The sequence below is a fragment of the Bombina bombina genome, chromosome 12 (assembly GCF_027579735.1).
Source record: "Bombina bombina isolate aBomBom1 chromosome 12, aBomBom1.pri, whole genome shotgun sequence".
In the NCBI taxonomy this organism is placed as follows: Eukaryota; Metazoa; Chordata; class Amphibia; order Anura; family Bombinatoridae; genus Bombina; species Bombina bombina.
In genome coordinates, this window is record NC_069510.1 from 130575026 (window position 1) to 130592886 (window position 17861).

Genomic DNA, 17861 nt, shown 5'->3' on the forward strand with positions numbered 1-17861 from the left:
TTTGTAATTGCTCTGATAATGCCCTCGCAGCACGAGTGACGTAGCAGAAACATTCATTTGCAAGGTCAAGAAAGGGAATAAAGAGTTTCATTTAGGTGTAAGTGTCTCTTTTAGTTTAATTTACAGAAACATCGTGCTGACCATGTTAAACATCCACAGTACCTAGTTCTGCATGAGTTCATTACTACCCCAGCAGATGTGTGCAACCTCTCTTTCATATGGAGGGGTGTCATGACTCTATATGTAATGCAAAGTGTAGATTGAGCCTCCACAATATCCAAGATCTGACCTTCACTCTCCATAAAATAACTTCTTGGTGTCTCGCTTTGCATAGAATTACTTTTCTTAAAGGAACACTAAATCAAATTTATTTATTTCATGATTCAGATAGAGCAGCAATTTTAAGCAACTTTCTAATTTACTCCTATTATCAATTTTTATTAGTTCTCTTGCTATCTTTATTTGAAAAAGCAGGAATCTAAGGTAAGGGTCCAGGAATGCGGCCAGGTATGTAATGACGCTACCATGCATGCGCATTACGGGCAAAATTTGTGAAACAGCTGATGCCACGTCACAGGAACTGATGTAATTCGCTGTTTTCACAAGTTCGCCATTTTCCCAGAACACTGGGCCATTTTTGGTTTAGCACCCTGGATAGCACTTGCTAATTGGTGGATATGTTTAGCCACCAATCAGCAAGCACAACCCAGGTACAAAAATGGGCCGGCTCCTTACTTTAGATTCCTGCTTTTTCAAATAAAGATAGCAAGGGAACAAATAAAAATCGATAATAGGAGTAAATGAGAAAGTTGCTTAAAATTGCTGCTCTATCTGAATCCTGAAATAAAAAAATAAAGTATAAAAATAGTGTCCCTTTAATACGCACCTACATTGCAGGGGATATGAGAACCCTACTTTGAAAGAGGGATGTCTGATTTATATCATCGTTCTCACAACCTTCTAGCAGGTACAGGAGGTAAGATCAGACTTCCTTTAAAGCACATTTACCAGAATTGTCTGATGCTGTTTTTATCAGCCACATATGCCCCTTTAATCGGTGCAAAAGGCTAAGACAGGAGATCCATAAGAACTCCATCTTACATGGAGATTAGCGGTAAGTGCCTCTGTCATTGCATATGCTACCAAAGTGTAATGAACACAATGCACAGGACACCTCAAAGTCAACCTTTACAGTCCCATGCAGAGTAACTGAAACTCTACTCTTTAATATCCCATTATTTATATGCTCCAATGATAAAGAGTAATAACACATACCTGTATGAGTCTCCCTTGCTCACTCTGCAGGGCATCCAGTTCTGCTCCAATTCCATTCTGTCCCTTCCGTAGGGTCTCCCAGTCTGCCCGCTGCCTAGACACTTGTGATACCAACTGAGCAACTTGGTCAGCTAACCCGGCAAGCAGAGCCCGCTCCTGACCTCCTGCCACCTTCTGCTCAGAGTCGTGATCAGCAAGGGCAGAGAGCAGGGAAGACTGCAGTCCCTCCAGTCGAGGGAACGGGTCCGGGCAGTTGGGGTCAATAAAGATGCTAATGTGGGAGCTGTCTGCTCTTTCAATTGTCACCAGAGCATTGGGATCTTCCATGTTGGTGGTGATGACTGGTGGCGGTTCAGTGGATGGAGCATGGTAGTGGTTCATAAACAGGACAGCTCCCGTTACTGTTACAGCGAGGAGGACGGCAACGGATAGCAGCACTGTGCAAAGGATGTAACCACAGCTTGTTCTCTGTAGGATGGAAAAAAAAACATTAGGTTCTTTATCATTTCTGACAGCATTTGATGTTCAGATTTATTTTCTGTTTTGAAAGGAAATCTATTAAATGACTGCTCTTCTAAATGTTCTTACTTTGAAGGTACCATAGTTCTTGTCTGAACATATCATTATGATAAAAGGGCTTAAACTGGCAAATGGTTTACATAGACTAAAAATATATCTTTAATTTGTAATTAGTCTATTCCTAATTAACTGCAGTGCTACTATCTTCAAAACATAATCCGGAAATACACAGAATGTTCTACTAGAAATAAATATTGAGAAAGGTTAAATATGGACAACAGATCACGTGCTGGGCAGTGTTTATATCTGAAACAAATGATTGCCCCTGATTCATAAAAAGTCAGGTGAAACACTCTCTGATCTACTTGCAGTTATTTACTTTCGGCAGAGCAGGCACCAGAAGCACAAACTTAATTATGATCAGCTTTTAAAATCTATTTCCATAATTTATAAAACCTCATTTTTACAGAATACAAATTGAAAGTAGAAAGTTAATAAATGTTATGCTTGGAGAACTAGAAATAAGAGTACAGATTGTGAAATTGATATAAATTACAGATACTGCTGAAAAACCCTGCAGCTTTAGGTAAGACACATAGATTAATCCTTTGGGGCATATTTAACAAGCGCCGTATGGAGCTTGATGCCCTAAAGACCGCTGCTCCATAACCTGTCTGCCTGCTCTGAGGCGGCGGACAGAAATCAACCCGATCGAATACGACCGGGTTGATTGACACCCCCTGCTCCGGCCGGTTGGCCGCAAATCTGCAGGGGACGGCATTGCTCCAGCAGTTCACCAGAACTGTATTATAAGAAACATAACATTATCATAACATAGAGTGAGGTTAATTATCATTATCGGCATGTAATTGGCTTCCAACCTGATCACCATTAGCCGTTTTATTGTTTTTGGCTGAACCTTTTTCATTATCATTATGGTAAAATATGGCCCCATACTTGGTATGTGCCAGTCCTGTTCTGGCTGATCACAAATTCTTAAAACTTAAGAATAGTGATGTCGCGAACCTAAAAATTTAGGTTCGCGAACGGCGGACTCGAACTTCCGCAAATGTTCGCGAACTGGTGAACCGGGCGAACCCCCATGACTTCAATAGGCAGGCGAACTTTAAAACCCACAAGGACTCTTTCTGGCCACAATAGTGATGGAAAAGTTGCTTCAAGGGGACTAACTCCTGGACTGTGGCATGCCGGAGGGGGATCCATGGCAAAACTCCCACAGAAAATGACATAGTTGATGCAGAGTCTGGTTTTAACCCATAAAGGGCCTAAATCACCTAACATTCCTAAATTGTTTGGAATAACGTGCTTTAAAACATCAGGTATGAGGTTGTATCGATCAGGTAGTGTAAGGGTTACGCCCGCTTCACAGTGACAGACCAAACTCCCCGTGTAAACAACCGCAAACAGTCCATTTGCACAACCACGAGATAGATAGATTTGATAGATAGATAGATAGATACATTGAAGGCAACTTCAATTAGATTACACTAGCAGACTGATGTTTCTCAGTCAAAAAAGTTTTTATTTTAAATATTTACAATACTGTTATAACAAATATGATTGGTGGCACTAGTTGGCAAGTGGGCCTGGCACACACGCTGGCAGGCAGGCAACTGCAATTAGATTACACTAGATGACTGATGTTTCTCAGTCAAAAAAGTTTTTATTTTAAATATTTACAATACTGTTATAACAAATATGATTGGTGGCACTAGTTGGCAAGTGGGCCTGGCACACACGCTGGCAGGCAGGCAACTGCAATTCAATTGCACTAGCAGACTGATGATTCACAGTCAAAAAAGTTTTTATTTAAAATATTTACACTACTGTTATAACAAATATGATTCGTGGCACTAGTTGGAAAGTGGGCCTGGCACACACGCTGGCAGACAGGCAACTGCAATTAAATAACAATAGCAGACTGATGTAAAAAATTTTTTTTAAAAAAAGTTACACTAATGTTACAACAGATAGGAGTGATGGCACTCAGGATAGAAGTAGGCACAGTATGTGCTGGCAGCCTGACACACAGGCTGGCACTAGTGGCAGGCTGGCCTGGCAACTAAAATTAAATAACACTAGAAGACTGATGTAAAAGTTTTATTTTACAAAATTTAAACTAATGTTACACCAGATAGGAGTGGTGGACTGGCACTGAGGATGGAAGTAGGCACAGTATATGCTGGCAGCCTGACACACAGGCTGGCACTAATGGCAGCCAGGCTGGCCTGGCAACTAAAATTAAATAACACTAGAAGAGGACTGATGTAAAAAAAAATTAAAAAAAAAAATTACACTAATGTTACACCAGATATAAGTGGTGGAAAAAAGAGCTATTAATCACACTATATGATGTGGGCCTGACACACATATGAGTGGTGGCTGGCACAGAGCAATTAACCACAGTATATGCTGTGGGCCTGACACACAGAATTGATAGAAAATGAAATTAGATTACACTAGTAAAATGATTTAAAAGTTTTGTTGTTTAAATTTACACTAATGTTAAGCAGATATCAGTGGTGGCACTAATCACAGTATATGCTGTAAGATTCACACACAGGCTGACAGGCAGGCAAATGCAAATAAAATTACAAATAAAAAAAAACAAAAAACGACTGAAGTTCTAGCCCTAAAAAGGGATTTATGGGGTGCTGTCCTTACAGCAGAGATTAGATGAGTCCTTCAGGACTGTAGTGGACACTGAATACACTAGCCTAGCTATCTATTTCCTTATACTGTCAGCAGCAGCAACACTAAAGCTCCTCTCACTAAGAAAGCAGGATCGTAATGAATCTAAAATGGCTGCTGCCCAGGAGCTGGGAGGGTCTGTGAGGGAGTGTCTGCTGCTGATTGGCTCAAATGTGTCTGAAGGCTGTGAGATACAGGGTAAAAGTTTCCTCAATGATGACGAATAGGGGGCGGATCGAACATCGCATATGTTCGCCCACAGCGGCGAACGCGAACAAGCTATGTTTGCCGGGAACTGTTCTCCGGCGAACTGTTCGCGACATCACTACTTAAGAACACATTTACAGGGCGGCCATTTTTTACTTATCCAATTCCACAGCTAAAAGGATTTTCTAAGCCCCTGACAAAACATTTTTCAATGTATTACTGGAGTAAGAAAAATCAACCAGCGCTACTAACCCAGTTAGGAGAGCTAATCACAATCAGTGTAAAGTCAGATTAAGTAAAAAATATGCAAAAAATATATATACAAATAGCCGGTCGTATCCAACCTGTTAGAAATTGAATAGAAATGTATCAGATATTTTACACAATAGTTATATTAAAAAATAACACAATACTATCACTGAATGATTTTAACTATCAATAGCCAAGAAAGATAAAACAATAGTAATGATCTCACCAATACCCAGTATCGGTCAAATTATGAGAATATGGATCTCTAATCTCTAATTTCACAAATAGTGTCCTTCAAACCACCTGGTGTAGGGTAGAAGCCACAAGAATCTGAAAAGAAGCAAAGCGCAACCAGATTCAAGAGTAGTATATGGAACATACAACGCTACAGAGTTACACTTACAATGTTAAAAAACGTTAATTGCATATCATCACATATAATACATCAAAGGCACAAGAAGTCCCGTATAAAAAAATTTCCTCTGATCAGTGTTCACTGTCGGCTGACGTCCATACGACCTGCATATCTCTGATGCCGGATAGTTTTTCTTCACTGATCCAGAAAGTGTGTGTGTGACATCAAATGGCTACGGGTCCTCACTTCAGCCAAAAAAACTCAACGCGTTTCAGCCACTATTGTGCAGTCTTTCTCAAGGGGGTAAATGATCTGATTATCAAAAGGCGTGATTCTCTTTAAATATCCAATGTGCCCTTTATGTAAATATAATGATAATGCATTGGCTAAAATGACACAGAATGGAATCTATTTATGAAGATAATATAAGATAGTGTAACATTACATTACATTATTCCAATCTCAATTGAGACAGACTATTGTACTGTGAAGTTCAAAATCTCAAATATATAATTTATACTATCAAATCTGCTTTTACCAAGAGGTTAATTCTTCTTATATTTACTTTAACTGTTTTTTTAGAAATATATACTGAGTGCAACCCATTAAAACCTATGAAATGTTATCAAAATTCATTTTAATAATGAAATTTATGATGTAATTGGTTTTTAACATTTATTAATTCAGTTAGTGCACATATTTATTTTTAATGTTAATGTTTTTAACATGTTGTTCTGTTTTGTTTCAAAGTTAGATAGGATGGTTCAGTTGGTTGTGAGGTGGTAATGAATATGAAAGACACTGATCTATGTGCCGAGTTTGAACCAATTAGAAGGGCATATATATGGATATTTAAAAAGAATCACGCCTTTGGTTAATCAGATCATTTACCCTCTTGAGAAAGACCGCAAGATAGCGGTTGAAACGTATTGAGTTTTTTTTCGATGATGTGAGGACCCGTAGCCAATTGACGTCAAACACACACTTTCTGGAACAGTGAAGAAAAACTATCCGGCATCAGCAATACGCAGGTCGTATGGAAGTCAGTCGCCAGTTTAGCGTAGAGAGACGCTGACTGTGGACACCAATCTGAGGAAAAATATTTATACGGTACTTCTTGTGCCTTTGATGTAATTTATGTGACGGTATGCAATTAACGTTTTTTAACATTGTAAGTGCAACGCTGCAGCATTGTATGTTCCATACCATTATACTACTCTTGAATCTTGTTGCGCTTTGTTTCTTTTCAGATTCTTTTGGCTTTAATGTATTACTGAGTACCCCAAAATTTTTCATTGGTCTTGCCCATGTGCCATATACAATAAGATGACCGTGCTATATTGGACAACATTAGGAAACAACTTTGCCATACAGATACAAACCCTTCCTGCTTTATCATTTAATGTTTAAACATGAATAGTTAGCACTTTTACCCTAATTAAAAATAGCCAGTTATAATCTAACAAGCACACATGCCCAATAATGCCCCTGCTTAAATCCTTTAAAAAGACACACACATATCTCTATGGTTTTGGAGCAGCACAACAGGTCAATTAAACACACGTCACATATTAGCGTCACTAGACAAAAAAGTTATCATTCAACATTCGGACCCTTCAACCTGAGAGGTAATAGCTAAACCACACAAAACTGCCATTTTGCTTGTTGTTGACACTGTGCATGTGGTTTTTACACTGCAACGATTCACACAGCACATAACAGTTTAGTGTTGTTTTCGGTAGGTAACGATCACAAGCTTGAGGTGTTAGTGGCTGCAGGACCATTTTGGTATTGTGATCCTGGAAAACTGCTCTGACAATAACAGCTGATGCTCAGAAATCTTTATCTGAAAATGAAGAGTAGAGCTCATTATCTTTGGCTGTTAGATAAAGGAAGAGTAGAGTTCATCATTCTTGGCTGACCTGTTTGCCTGTTGTTGGAAATGGAACTGTTTCGAAGATCAGTTCTTCTTCTTATGTACTCGAACTTGTCTCTTACACTGCCCTCTCCTGCAGTCAGTTACTCTATCTCATACCTGTGTCTTACTCACTTATTTCATGGCTGTCTCTTTATTTGGTCACTCTCTTCAGTACACCTTCTCTGTTGTTGTGTTCCCTGTCTGAGTTCCATTGATTCATGCCTCTATCTTACTTTTCTGTGCAGTTTCCCACATGTCTCCCTCACCCCCAGTGCTGTCTCCCTTTACTACCTATGTATGTAGGAGCCCTTCCCCTACTTGTGCTGTCTCCTATGTATGTAGGAGACAGCTTCTGCTCCTTGTACTGTCTCTTATGTATGTAGCAGCCTATCCGCTCCTTGTACTGTCTCTTATGTATATAGGAGCCAATCCGCTCCTTGTGCTGTCTCCTATGTATGTAGGAGCCCCTCCGCTCCTTGTGCTGTCTCCTTTGTATGTATGTAGGAGCCCTTCTGCTACTTGTTCTGTCTCCTATATATGTAGGAGCCCTTCTGCAACTTGTTCTGTCTCCTATGTATGTAGGAGACCTTCTGCAACTTGTTCTGTCTCCTATGTATCTAGGAGCCCATCCGCTCCTTGTGCTGTCTCCTATGTATGTAGGAGCCCACCCGCTCCTTGTGATATCTCCTATATATGTATGTAGGAGCCCCTCTGCTCCTTGTGCTGTCTCTTATGTATGTAGGAGCCCATCCGCTCCTTGTGCTGTCTCCTATGTATGTATGTATGTATGTATGTATGTATGTAGGAGCCCTTCTGCTCCTTGTGCTGTCTCCTATGTATGTATGTAGGAGCCCTTCTGCTCCTTGTGCTGTCTCCTATGTATGTATGTAGGAGCCCTTCTGCTCCTTGTGCTGTCTCCTATGTATGTATGTAGGAGCCCTTCTGCTCCTTGTGCTGTCTCCTATGTATGTATGTAGGAGCCCTTCTGCTCCTTGTGCTGTCTCCTATGTATGTATGTAGGAGCCCTTCTGATCCTTGTGCTGTCTCCTGTGTATGTATGTGGGATCCCTTCCGCTCCTTGTGCTGTCTCCTATGTATGTGGGATCCCTTCCGCTCCTTGTGCTGTCTCCTATGTATGTATGTAGGAGCCTTGTTCTGTCTCCTATGTATATAGGAGCCCATCCGCTCCTTGTGCTGTCTCCTATGTATGTATGTAGGATCCCTTTCACTCCTTGTGCTCTCTCCTCTGTATGTAGGATCCCTTCCGCTCCTTGTACTGTCTCCTATGTATGTGGGAGCCCTTCCGCTCCTTGTGCTGTCTCCTATGTATGTAGGAGCCCTTCCGCTCCTTGTGCTGTCTCCTATGTATGTAGGAGCCCTTCCGCTCCTTGTGCTGTCTCCTCTGTATGTAGGATCCCTTCTGCTCCTTGTTCTGTCTCCTATGTATGTAGGATCCCATCCGCTCCTTGTGCTCTCTCCTCTGTATGTAGGATCCCTTCCGCTCCTTGTTCTGTCTCCTCTGTATGTAGGATCCCTTCCGCTCCTTGTGCTGTCTCCTATGTATGTAGGATCCCTTCCGCTCCTTATGCTGTCTCCTATGTATGTAGGATCCCTTCCGCTCCTTGTGCTGTCTCCTATGTATGTAGGATCCCTTCCGCTCCTTGTGCTGTCTCCTATGTATGTAGGATCCCTTCCGCTCCTTGTTCTGTCTCCTCTGTATGTAGGATCCCTTCCGCTCCTTGTGCTGTCTCCTATGTATGTAGGATCCCTTCCGCTCCTTGTGCTGTCTCCTATGTATGTAGGATCCCTTCCGCTCCTTGTTCTGTCTCCTCTGTATGTAGGATCCCTTCCGCTCCTTGTGCTGTCTCCTATGTATGTAGGATCCCTTCCGCTCCTTGTTCTGTCTCCTCTGTATGTAGGATCCATTCCGCTCCTTGTGCTGTCTCCTATGTATGTAGGATCCCTTCCGCTCCTTGTGCTGTCTCCTATGTATGTAGGATCCCTTCCGCTCCTTGTGCTGTCTCCTATGTATGTAGGATCCCTTCCGCTCCTTGTGCTGTCTCCTATGTATGTAGGATCCCTTCCGCTCCTTGTTCTGTCTCCTCTGTATGTAGGATCCATTCCGCTTCTTGTGCTGTCTCCTATGTATGTAAGAGCAATTCCGCTCCTTGTGCTGTCTCCTATGTATGTAGGATCCCTTTCACTCCTTGTGCTCTCTCCTCTGTATGTAGGATCCCTTCCGCTCCTTGTGCTGTCTCCTATGTATGTAGGAGCCCTTCCGCTCCTTGTGCTGTCTCCTATGTATGTAGGAGCCCTTCCGCTCCTTGTGCTGTCTCCTCTGTATGTAGGATCCCTTCTGCTCCTTGTTCTGTCTCCTATGTATGTAGGATCCCTTCTGCTCCTTGTTCTGTCTCCTATGTATGTAGGATCCCTTCCGCTCCTTGTTCTGTCTCCTATGTATGTAGGAGCCCTTCCGCTCCTTGTGCTGTCTCCTCTGTATGTAGGATCCCTTCTGCTCCTTGTTCTGTCTCCTATGTATGTAGGATCCCTTCTGCTCCTTGTTCTGTCTCCTATGTATGTAGGATCCCTTCTGCTCCTTGTTCTGTCTCCTATGTATGTAGGATCCCATCCGCTCCTTGTGCTCTCTCCTCTGTATGTAGGATCCCTTCCGCTCCTTGTTCTGTCTCCTCTGTATGTAGGATCCCTTCCGCTCCTTGTGCTGTCTCCTATGTATGTAGGATCCCTTCCGCTCCTTATGCTGTCTCCTATGTATGTAGGATCCCTTCCGCTCCTTGTGCTGTCTCCTATGTATGTAGGATCCCTTCCGCTCCTTGTGCTGTCTCCTATGTATGTAGGATCCCTTCCGCTCCTTGTTCTGTCTCCTCTGTATGTAGGATCCATTCCGCTCCTTGTGCTGTCTCCTATGTATGTAAGAGCAATTCCGCTCCTTGTGCTGTCTCCTATGTATGTAGGATCCCTTTCACTCCTTGTGCTCTCTCCTCTGTATGTAGGATCCCTTCCGCTCCTTGTGCTGTCTCCTATGTATGTAGGAGCCCTTCCGCTCCTTGTGCTGTCTCCTATGTATGTAGGAGCCCTTCCGCTCCTTGTGCTGTCTCCTCTGTATGTATGTAGGAGCCCTTCTGCTCCTTGTGCTGTCTCCTATGTATGTATGTAGGAGCCCTTCTGCTCCTTGTGCTGTCTCCTATGTATGTATGTAGGAGCCCTTCTGATCCTTGTGCTGTCTCCTGTGTATGTATGTGGGATCCCTTCCGCTCCTTGTGCTGTCTCCTATGTATGTGGGATCCCTTCCGCTCCTTGTGCTGTCTCCTATGTATGTATGTAGGAGCCTTGTTCTGTCTCCTATGTATATAGGAGCCCATCCGCTCCTTGTGCTGTCTCCTATGTATGTATGTAGGATCCCTTTCACTCCTTGTGCTCTCTCCTCTGTATGTAGGATCCCTTCCGCTCCTTGTACTGTCTCCTATGTATGTGGGAGCCCTTCCGCTCCTTGTGCTGTCTCCTATGTATGTAGGAGCCCTTCCGCTCCTTGTGCTGTCTCCTATGTATGTAGGAGCCCTTCCGCTCCTTGTGCTGTCTCCTCTGTATGTAGGATCCCTTCTGCTCCTTGTTCTGTCTCCTATGTATGTAGGATCCCATCCGCTCCTTGTGCTCTCTCCTCTGTATGTAGGATCCCTTCCGCTCCTTGTTCTGTCTCCTCTGTATGTAGGATCCCTTCCGCTCCTTGTGCTGTCTCCTATGTATGTAGGATCCCTTCCGCTCCTTATGCTGTCTCCTATGTATGTAGGATCCCTTCCGCTCCTTGTGCTGTCTCCTATGTATGTAGGATCCCTTCCGCTCCTTGTGCTGTCTCCTATGTATGTAGGATCCCTTCCGCTCCTTGTTCTGTCTCCTCTGTATGTAGGATCCCTTCCGCTCCTTGTGCTGTCTCCTATGTATGTAGGATCCCTTCCGCTCCTTGTGCTGTCTCCTATGTATGTAGGATCCCTTCCGCTCCTTGTTCTGTCTCCTCTGTATGTAGGATCCCTTCCGCTCCTTGTGCTGTCTCCTATGTATGTAGGATCCCTTCCGCTCCTTGTTCTGTCTCCTCTGTATGTAGGATCCATTCCGCTCCTTGTGCTGTCTCCTATGTATGTAGGATCCCTTCCGCTCCTTGTGCTGTCTCCTATGTATGTAGGATCCCTTCCGCTCCTTGTGCTGTCTCCTATGTATGTAGGATCCCTTCCGCTCCTTGTGCTGTCTCCTATGTATGTAGGATCCCTTCCGCTCCTTGTTCTGTCTCCTCTGTATGTAGGATCCATTCCGCTCCTTGTGCTGTCTCCTATGTATGTAAGAGCAATTCCGCTCCTTGTGCTGTCTCCTATGTATGTAGGATCCCTTTCACTCCTTGTGCTCTCTCCTCTGTATGTAGGATCCCTTCCGCTCCTTGTGCTGTCTCCTATGTATGTAGGAGCCCTTCCGCTCCTTGTGCTGTCTCCTATGTATGTAGGATCCCTTCCGCTCCTTGTGCTGTCTCCTCTGTATGTAGGATCCCTTCTGCTCCTTGTTCTGTCTCCTATGTATGTAGGATCCCTTCTGCTCCTTGTTCTGTCTCCTATGTATGTAGGATCCCTTCCGCTCCTTGTTCTGTCTCCTATGTATGTAGGAGCCCTTCCGCTCCTTGTGCTGTCTCCTCTGTATGTAGGATCCCTTCTGCTCCTTGTTCTGTCTCCTATGTATGTAGGATCCCTTCTGCTCCTTGTTCTGTCTCCTATGTATGTAGGATCCCTTCTGCTCCTTGTTCTGTCTCCTATGTATGTAGGATCCCATCCGCTCCTTGTGCTCTCTCCTCTGTATGTAGGATCCCTTCCGCTCCTTGTTCTGTCTCCTCTGTATGTAGGATCCCTTCCGCTCCTTGTGCTGTCTCCTATGTATGTAGGATCCCTTCCGCTCCTTATGCTGTCTCCTATGTATGTAGGATCCCTTCCGCTCCTTGTGCTGTCTCCTATGTATGTAGGATCCCTTCCGCTCCTTGTGCTGTCTCCTATGTATGTAGGATCCCTTCCGCTCCTTGTTCTGTCTCCTCTGTATGTAGGATCCATTCCGCTCCTTGTGCTGTCTCCTATGTATGTAAGAGCAATTCCGCTCCTTGTGCTGTCTCCTATGTATGTAGGATCCCTTTCACTCCTTGTGCTCTCTCCTCTGTATGTAGGATCCCTTCCGCTCCTTGTGCTGTCTCCTATGTATGTAGGAGCCCTTCCGCTCCTTGTGCTGTCTCCTATGTATGTAGGAGCCCTTCCGCTCCTTGTGCTGTCTCCTCTGTATGTAGGATCCCTTCTGCTCCTTGTTCTGTCTCCTATGTATGCAGGATCCCTTCTGCTCCTTGTTCTGTCTCCTATGTATGTAGGATCCCTTCCGCTCCTTGTGCTGTCTCCTATGTATGTAGGATCCCTTCCGCTCCTTGTGCTGTCTCCTATGTATGTAGGAGCCCTTCCGCTCCTTGTGCTGTCTCCTCTGTATGTAGGATCCCTTCTGCTCCTTGTTCTGTCTCCTATGTATGTAGGATCCCTTCTGCTCCTTGTTCTGTCTCCTATGTATGTAGGATCCCTTCCGCTCCTTGTGCTGTCTCCTCTGTATGTAGGATCCCTTCCGCTCCTTGTGCTGTCTCCTATGTATGTAGGATCCCTTTCGCTCCTTGTGCTCTCTCCTCTGTATGTAGGATCCCTTCCGCTTCTTGTTCTGTCTCCTCTGTATGTAGGATCCCTTCCGCTCCTTGTGCTCTCTCCTCTGTATGTAGGATCCCTTCCGCTCCTTGTTCTGTCTCCTCTGTATGTAGGAGCCCTTCCGCTCCTTGTGCTCTCTCCTCTGTATGTAGGATCCCTTCCGCTCCTTGTGCTCTCTCCTCTGTATGTAGGATCCCTTCCGCTCCTTGTGCTGTCTCCTCTGTATGTAGGATCCCTTCCGCTCCTTGTGCTGTCTCCTCTGTATGTAGGATCCCTTCCGCTCCTTGTGCTCTCTCCTCTGTATGTAGGATCCCTTCCGCTCCTTGTGCTGTCTCCTATGTATGTAGGATCCCTTCCGCTCCTTGTGCTGTCTCCTATGTATGTGGGAGCCCTTCCGCTCCTTGTGCTGTCTCCTATATATGTATGTAGGAGCCCTTCCGCTCCTTGTGCTGTCTCCTATGTATGTAGGAACCCTTCCGCTCCTTGTGCTGTCTCCTATGTATGTAGGAGCCCTTCTGCTCCTTGTGCTGTCTCCTATGTATGTAGGATCCCTTCCGCTCCTTGTGCTGTCTCCTATGTATGTAGGATCCCTTCTGCTCCTTGTTCTGTCTCCTCTGTATGTAGGATCCCTTCCGCTCCTTGTTCTGTCTCCTCTGTATGTAGGATCCCTTCCGCTCCTTGTTCTGTCTCCTCTGTATGTAGGATCCCTTCCGCTTCTTGTGCTGTCTCCTATGTATGTGGGAGCCCTTCCGCTCCTTGTGCTGTCTCCTATGTATGTATGTAGGAGCCCTTCCGCTCCTTGTGCTGTCTCCTATGTATGTAGGATCCCTTCCGCTCCTTGTGCTGTCTCCTATGTATGTAGGATCCCTTCCGCTCCTTGTGCTGTCTCCTATGTATGTAGGATCCCTTCCGCTCCTTGTGCTCTCTCCTCTGTATGTAGGATCCCTTCCGCTCCTTGTTCTGTCTCCTCTGTATGTAGGATCCCTTCCGCTCCTTGTGCTGTCTCCTATGTATGTAGGATCCCTTCCGCTCCTTGTGCTGTCTCCAATTTATGTAGGATCCCTTCCGCTCCTTTTACTGTCTCCTATGTATGTAGGATCCCTTCCGCTCCTTGTGCTCTCTCCTCTGTATGTAGGATCCCTTCCGCTCCTTGTTCTGTCTCCTCTGTATGTAGGATCCCTTCCGCTCCTTGTTCTGTCTCCTCTGTATGTAGGATCCCTTCCGCTCCTTGTGCTGTCTCCTATGTATGTAGGATCCCTTCCGCTCCTTGTTCTGTCTCCTCTGTATGTAGGATCCATTCCGCTCCTTGTGCTGTCTCCTATGTATGTGGGGGCCCTTCCGCTCCTTGTGCTGTCTCCTATGTATGTAGGATCCCTTCCGCTTCTTGTGCTGTCTCCTATGTATGTGGGAGCCCTTCCGCTCCTTGTGCTGTCTCCTATATATGTATGTAGGAGCCCTTCCGCTCCTTGTGCTGTCTCCTATGTATGTAGGAGCCCTTCCGCTCCTTGTTCTGTCTCCTATGTATGTAGGAGCCCATCCGCTCCTTGTGCTCTCTCCTCTGTATGTAGGATCCCTTCCGCTCCTTGTTCTGTCTCCTCTGTATGTAGGATCCCTTCCGCTCCTTGTGCTGTCTCCTATGTATGTAGGATCCCTTCCGCTCCTTGTGCTCTCTCCTCTGTATGTAGGATCCCTTCCGCTCCTTGTTCTGTCTCCTTTGTATGTAGGATCCCTTCCGCTTCTTGTGCTGTCTCCTATGTATGTGGGTGCCCTTCCGCTCCTTGTGCTGTCTCCTATGTATGTAGGATCCCTTCCGCTTCTTGTGCTGTCTCCTATGTATGTAGGATCTCTTCCGCTTCTTGTGCTGTCTCCTATGTATGTGGGAGCCCTTCCGCTCCTTGTGCTGTCTCCTATATATGTAGGATCCCTTCCGCTCCTTGTGCTGTCTCCTATATATGTATGTAGGAGCCCTTCCGCTCCTTGTGCTGTCTCCTATGAATGTAGGATCCATTCCGCTCCTTGTGCTGTCTCCTATGTATGTAGGATCCCTTCCGCTCCTTGTGCTGTCTCCTATGAATGTAGGATCCATTCCGCTCCTTGTGCTGTCTCCTATGTATGTGGGAGCCCTTCCGCTCCTTGTGCTGTCTCCTATGTATGTAGGATCCCTTCCGCTCCTTGTGCTGTCTCCTCTGTATGTAGGATCCCTTCCGCTCCTTGTGCTGTCTCCTCTGTATGTAGGATCCCTTCCGCTCCTTGTGCTGTCTCCTATGTATGTAGGATCCCTTCCGCTCCTTGTGCTGTCTCCTCTGTATGTAGGATCCCTTCCGCTCCTTGTGCTGTCTCCTATGTATGTAGGATCCCTTCCGCTCCTTGTTCTGTCTCCTCTGTATGTAGGATCCCTTCCACTCCTTGTGCTGTCTCCTATGTATGTGGGAGCCCTTCCGCTCCTTGTGCTCTCTCCTCTGTATGTAGGATTCCTTCCGCTTCTTGTGCTGTCTCCTATGTATGTGGGATCCCTTCCGCTCCTTGTTCTGTCTCCTCTGTATGTAGGATCCCTTCCGCTCCTTGTGCTGTCTCCTATGTATGTAGGAGCCCTTCCGCTCCTTGTGATGTCTCCTATGTATGTAGGAGCCCTTCCGCTCCTTGTGCTGTCTCCTATGTATGTAGGAGCCCTTCCGCTCCTTGTGCTGTCTCCTATGTATGTAGGAGCCCTTCCGCTCCTTGTGCTGTCTCCTATGTATGTAGGAGCCCTTCCGCTCCTTGTGCTGTCTCCTCTGTATGTAGGATCCCTTCCGCTCCTTGTTCTGTCTCCTATGTATGTGGGAGCCCTTCCGCTCCTTGTGCTCTCTCCTCTGTATGTAGGGGCCCTTCCGCTCCTTGTTCTGTCTCCTATGTATGTGGGAGCCCTTACGCTTCTTGTGCTGTCTCCTATGTATGTAGGAGCCCTTCCGCTCCTTGTGCTGTCTCCTATATATGTAGGAGCCCTTCCGCTCCTTGTGCTGTCTCCTATGTATGTAGGAGCCCTTCCGATTCTTGTGCTCTCTCCTCTCTATGTAGGATCCCTTCCGCTCCTTGTGCTGTCTCCTATGTATGTAGGATCCCTTCCGCTCCTTGTGCTCTCTCCTCTGTATGTAGGATCCCTTCCGCTCCTTGTGCTGTCTCCTCTGTATGTAGGATCCCTTCCGCTCCTTGTGCTCTCTCCTCTGTATGTAGGATCCCTTCCGCTCCTTGTTCTGTCTCCTCTGTATGTAGGATCCCTTCCGCTCCTTGTTCTGTCTCCTATGTATGTAGGATCCCTTCCGCTCCTTGTGCTCTCTCCTCTCTATGTAGGGGCCCTTCCACTCCTTGTGCTCTCTCCTCTCTATGTAGGAGCCCTTCCACTCCTTGTTCTGTCTCCTCTGTATGTAGGATCCCTTACGCTCCTTGTGCTCTCTCCTCTGTATGTAGGATCCCTTCTGCTCCTTGTTCTGTCTCCTATGTATGTAGGATCCCTTCCGCTCCTTGTGCTCTCTCCTCTCTATGTAGGATCCCTTCCGCTCCTTGTGCTGTCTCCTATGTATGTAGGATCCCTTCCGCTCCTTGTGCTGTCTCCTATGTATGTAGGAGCCCTTCCGCTCCTTGTGCTGTCTCCTATGTATGTAGGATCCCTTCCGCTCCTTGTGCTGTCTCCTATGTATGTAGGATCCCTTCCGCTTCTTGTGCTGTCTCCTATGTATGTAGGATCCCTTCCGCTTCTTGTGCTGTCTCCTCTGTATGTAGGATCCCTTCCGCTTCTTGTGCTGTCTCCTCTGTATGTAGGATCCCTTCCGCTCCTTGTGCTGTCTCCTCTGTATGTAGGATCCCTTCCGCTCCTTGTGCTGTCTCCTATGTATGTAGGATCCCTTCCGCTTCTTGTGCTGTCTCCTATGTATGTAGGAGCCCTTCCGCTTCTTGTGCTGTCTCCTATGTATGTAGGATCCCTTCCGCTCCTTGTGCTGTCTCCTATGTATGTAGGATCCCTTCCGCTCCTTGTGCTGTCTCCTATGTATGTAGGATCCCTTCCGCTCCTTGTGCTGTCTCCTATGTATGTAGGAGCCCTTCCGCTCCTTGTGCTGTCTCCTATGTATGTAGGATCCCTTCCGCTCCTTGTGCTGTCTCCTATGTATGTAGGATCCCTTCTGCTCCTTGTTCTGTCTCCTATGTATGTAGGATCCCTTCTGCTCCTTGTTCTGTCTCCTATGTATGTAGGATCCCATCCGCTCCTTGTGCTCTCTCCTCTGTATGTAGGATCCTTTCTGCTCCTTGTTCTGTCTCCTCTGTATGTAGGATCCCTTCCGCTCCTTGTGCTGTCTCCTATGTATGTAGGATCCCTTCCGCTCCTTGTGCTGTCTCCTATGTATGTAGGATCCCTTCCGCTCCTTGTGCTGTCTCCTATGTATGTAGGAGCCCTTCCGCTCCTTGTGCTGTCTCCTATGTATGTAGGATCCCTTCCGCTCCTTGTGCTGTCTCCTATGTATGTAGGATCCCTTCCGCTTCTTGTGCTGTCTCCTATGTATGTAGGATCCCTTCCGCTTCTTGTGCTGTCTCCTCTGTATGTAGGATCCCTTCCGCTTCTTGTGCTGTCTCCTCTGTATGTAGGATCCCTTCCGCTCCTTGTGCTGTCTCCTCTGTATGTAGGATCCCTTCCGCTCCTTGTGCTGTCTCCTATGTATGTAGGATCCCTTCCGCTTCTTGTGCTGTCTCCTATGTATGTAGGAGCCCTTCCGCTTCTTGTGCTGTCTCCTATGTATGTAGGATCCCTTCCGCTCCTTGTGCTGTCTCCTATGTATGTAGGATCCCTTCCGCTTCTTGTGCTGTCTCCTATGTATGTAGGAGCCCTTCCGCTTCTTGTGCTGTCTCCTATGTATGTAGGATCCCTTCCGCTCCTTGT

At 46.0% G+C, this 17861-nt stretch overlaps 1 protein-coding gene across 1 annotated transcript in view; it reads right to left on the reverse strand.

Annotated features, from left to right (window-relative positions):
• Positions 1-17861, reverse strand: part of FIBCD1 (fibrinogen C domain containing 1) — a 198688-nt gene that overhangs the window by 110562 nt on the left and 70265 nt on the right. Inside the window, exon 3 of the mRNA XM_053696244.1 lies at positions 1276-1743. Coding sequence (XP_053552219.1) covers positions 1276-1743 — 468 coding nt within the window. The remainder of the gene's footprint in view (positions 1-1275; positions 1744-17861) is intronic.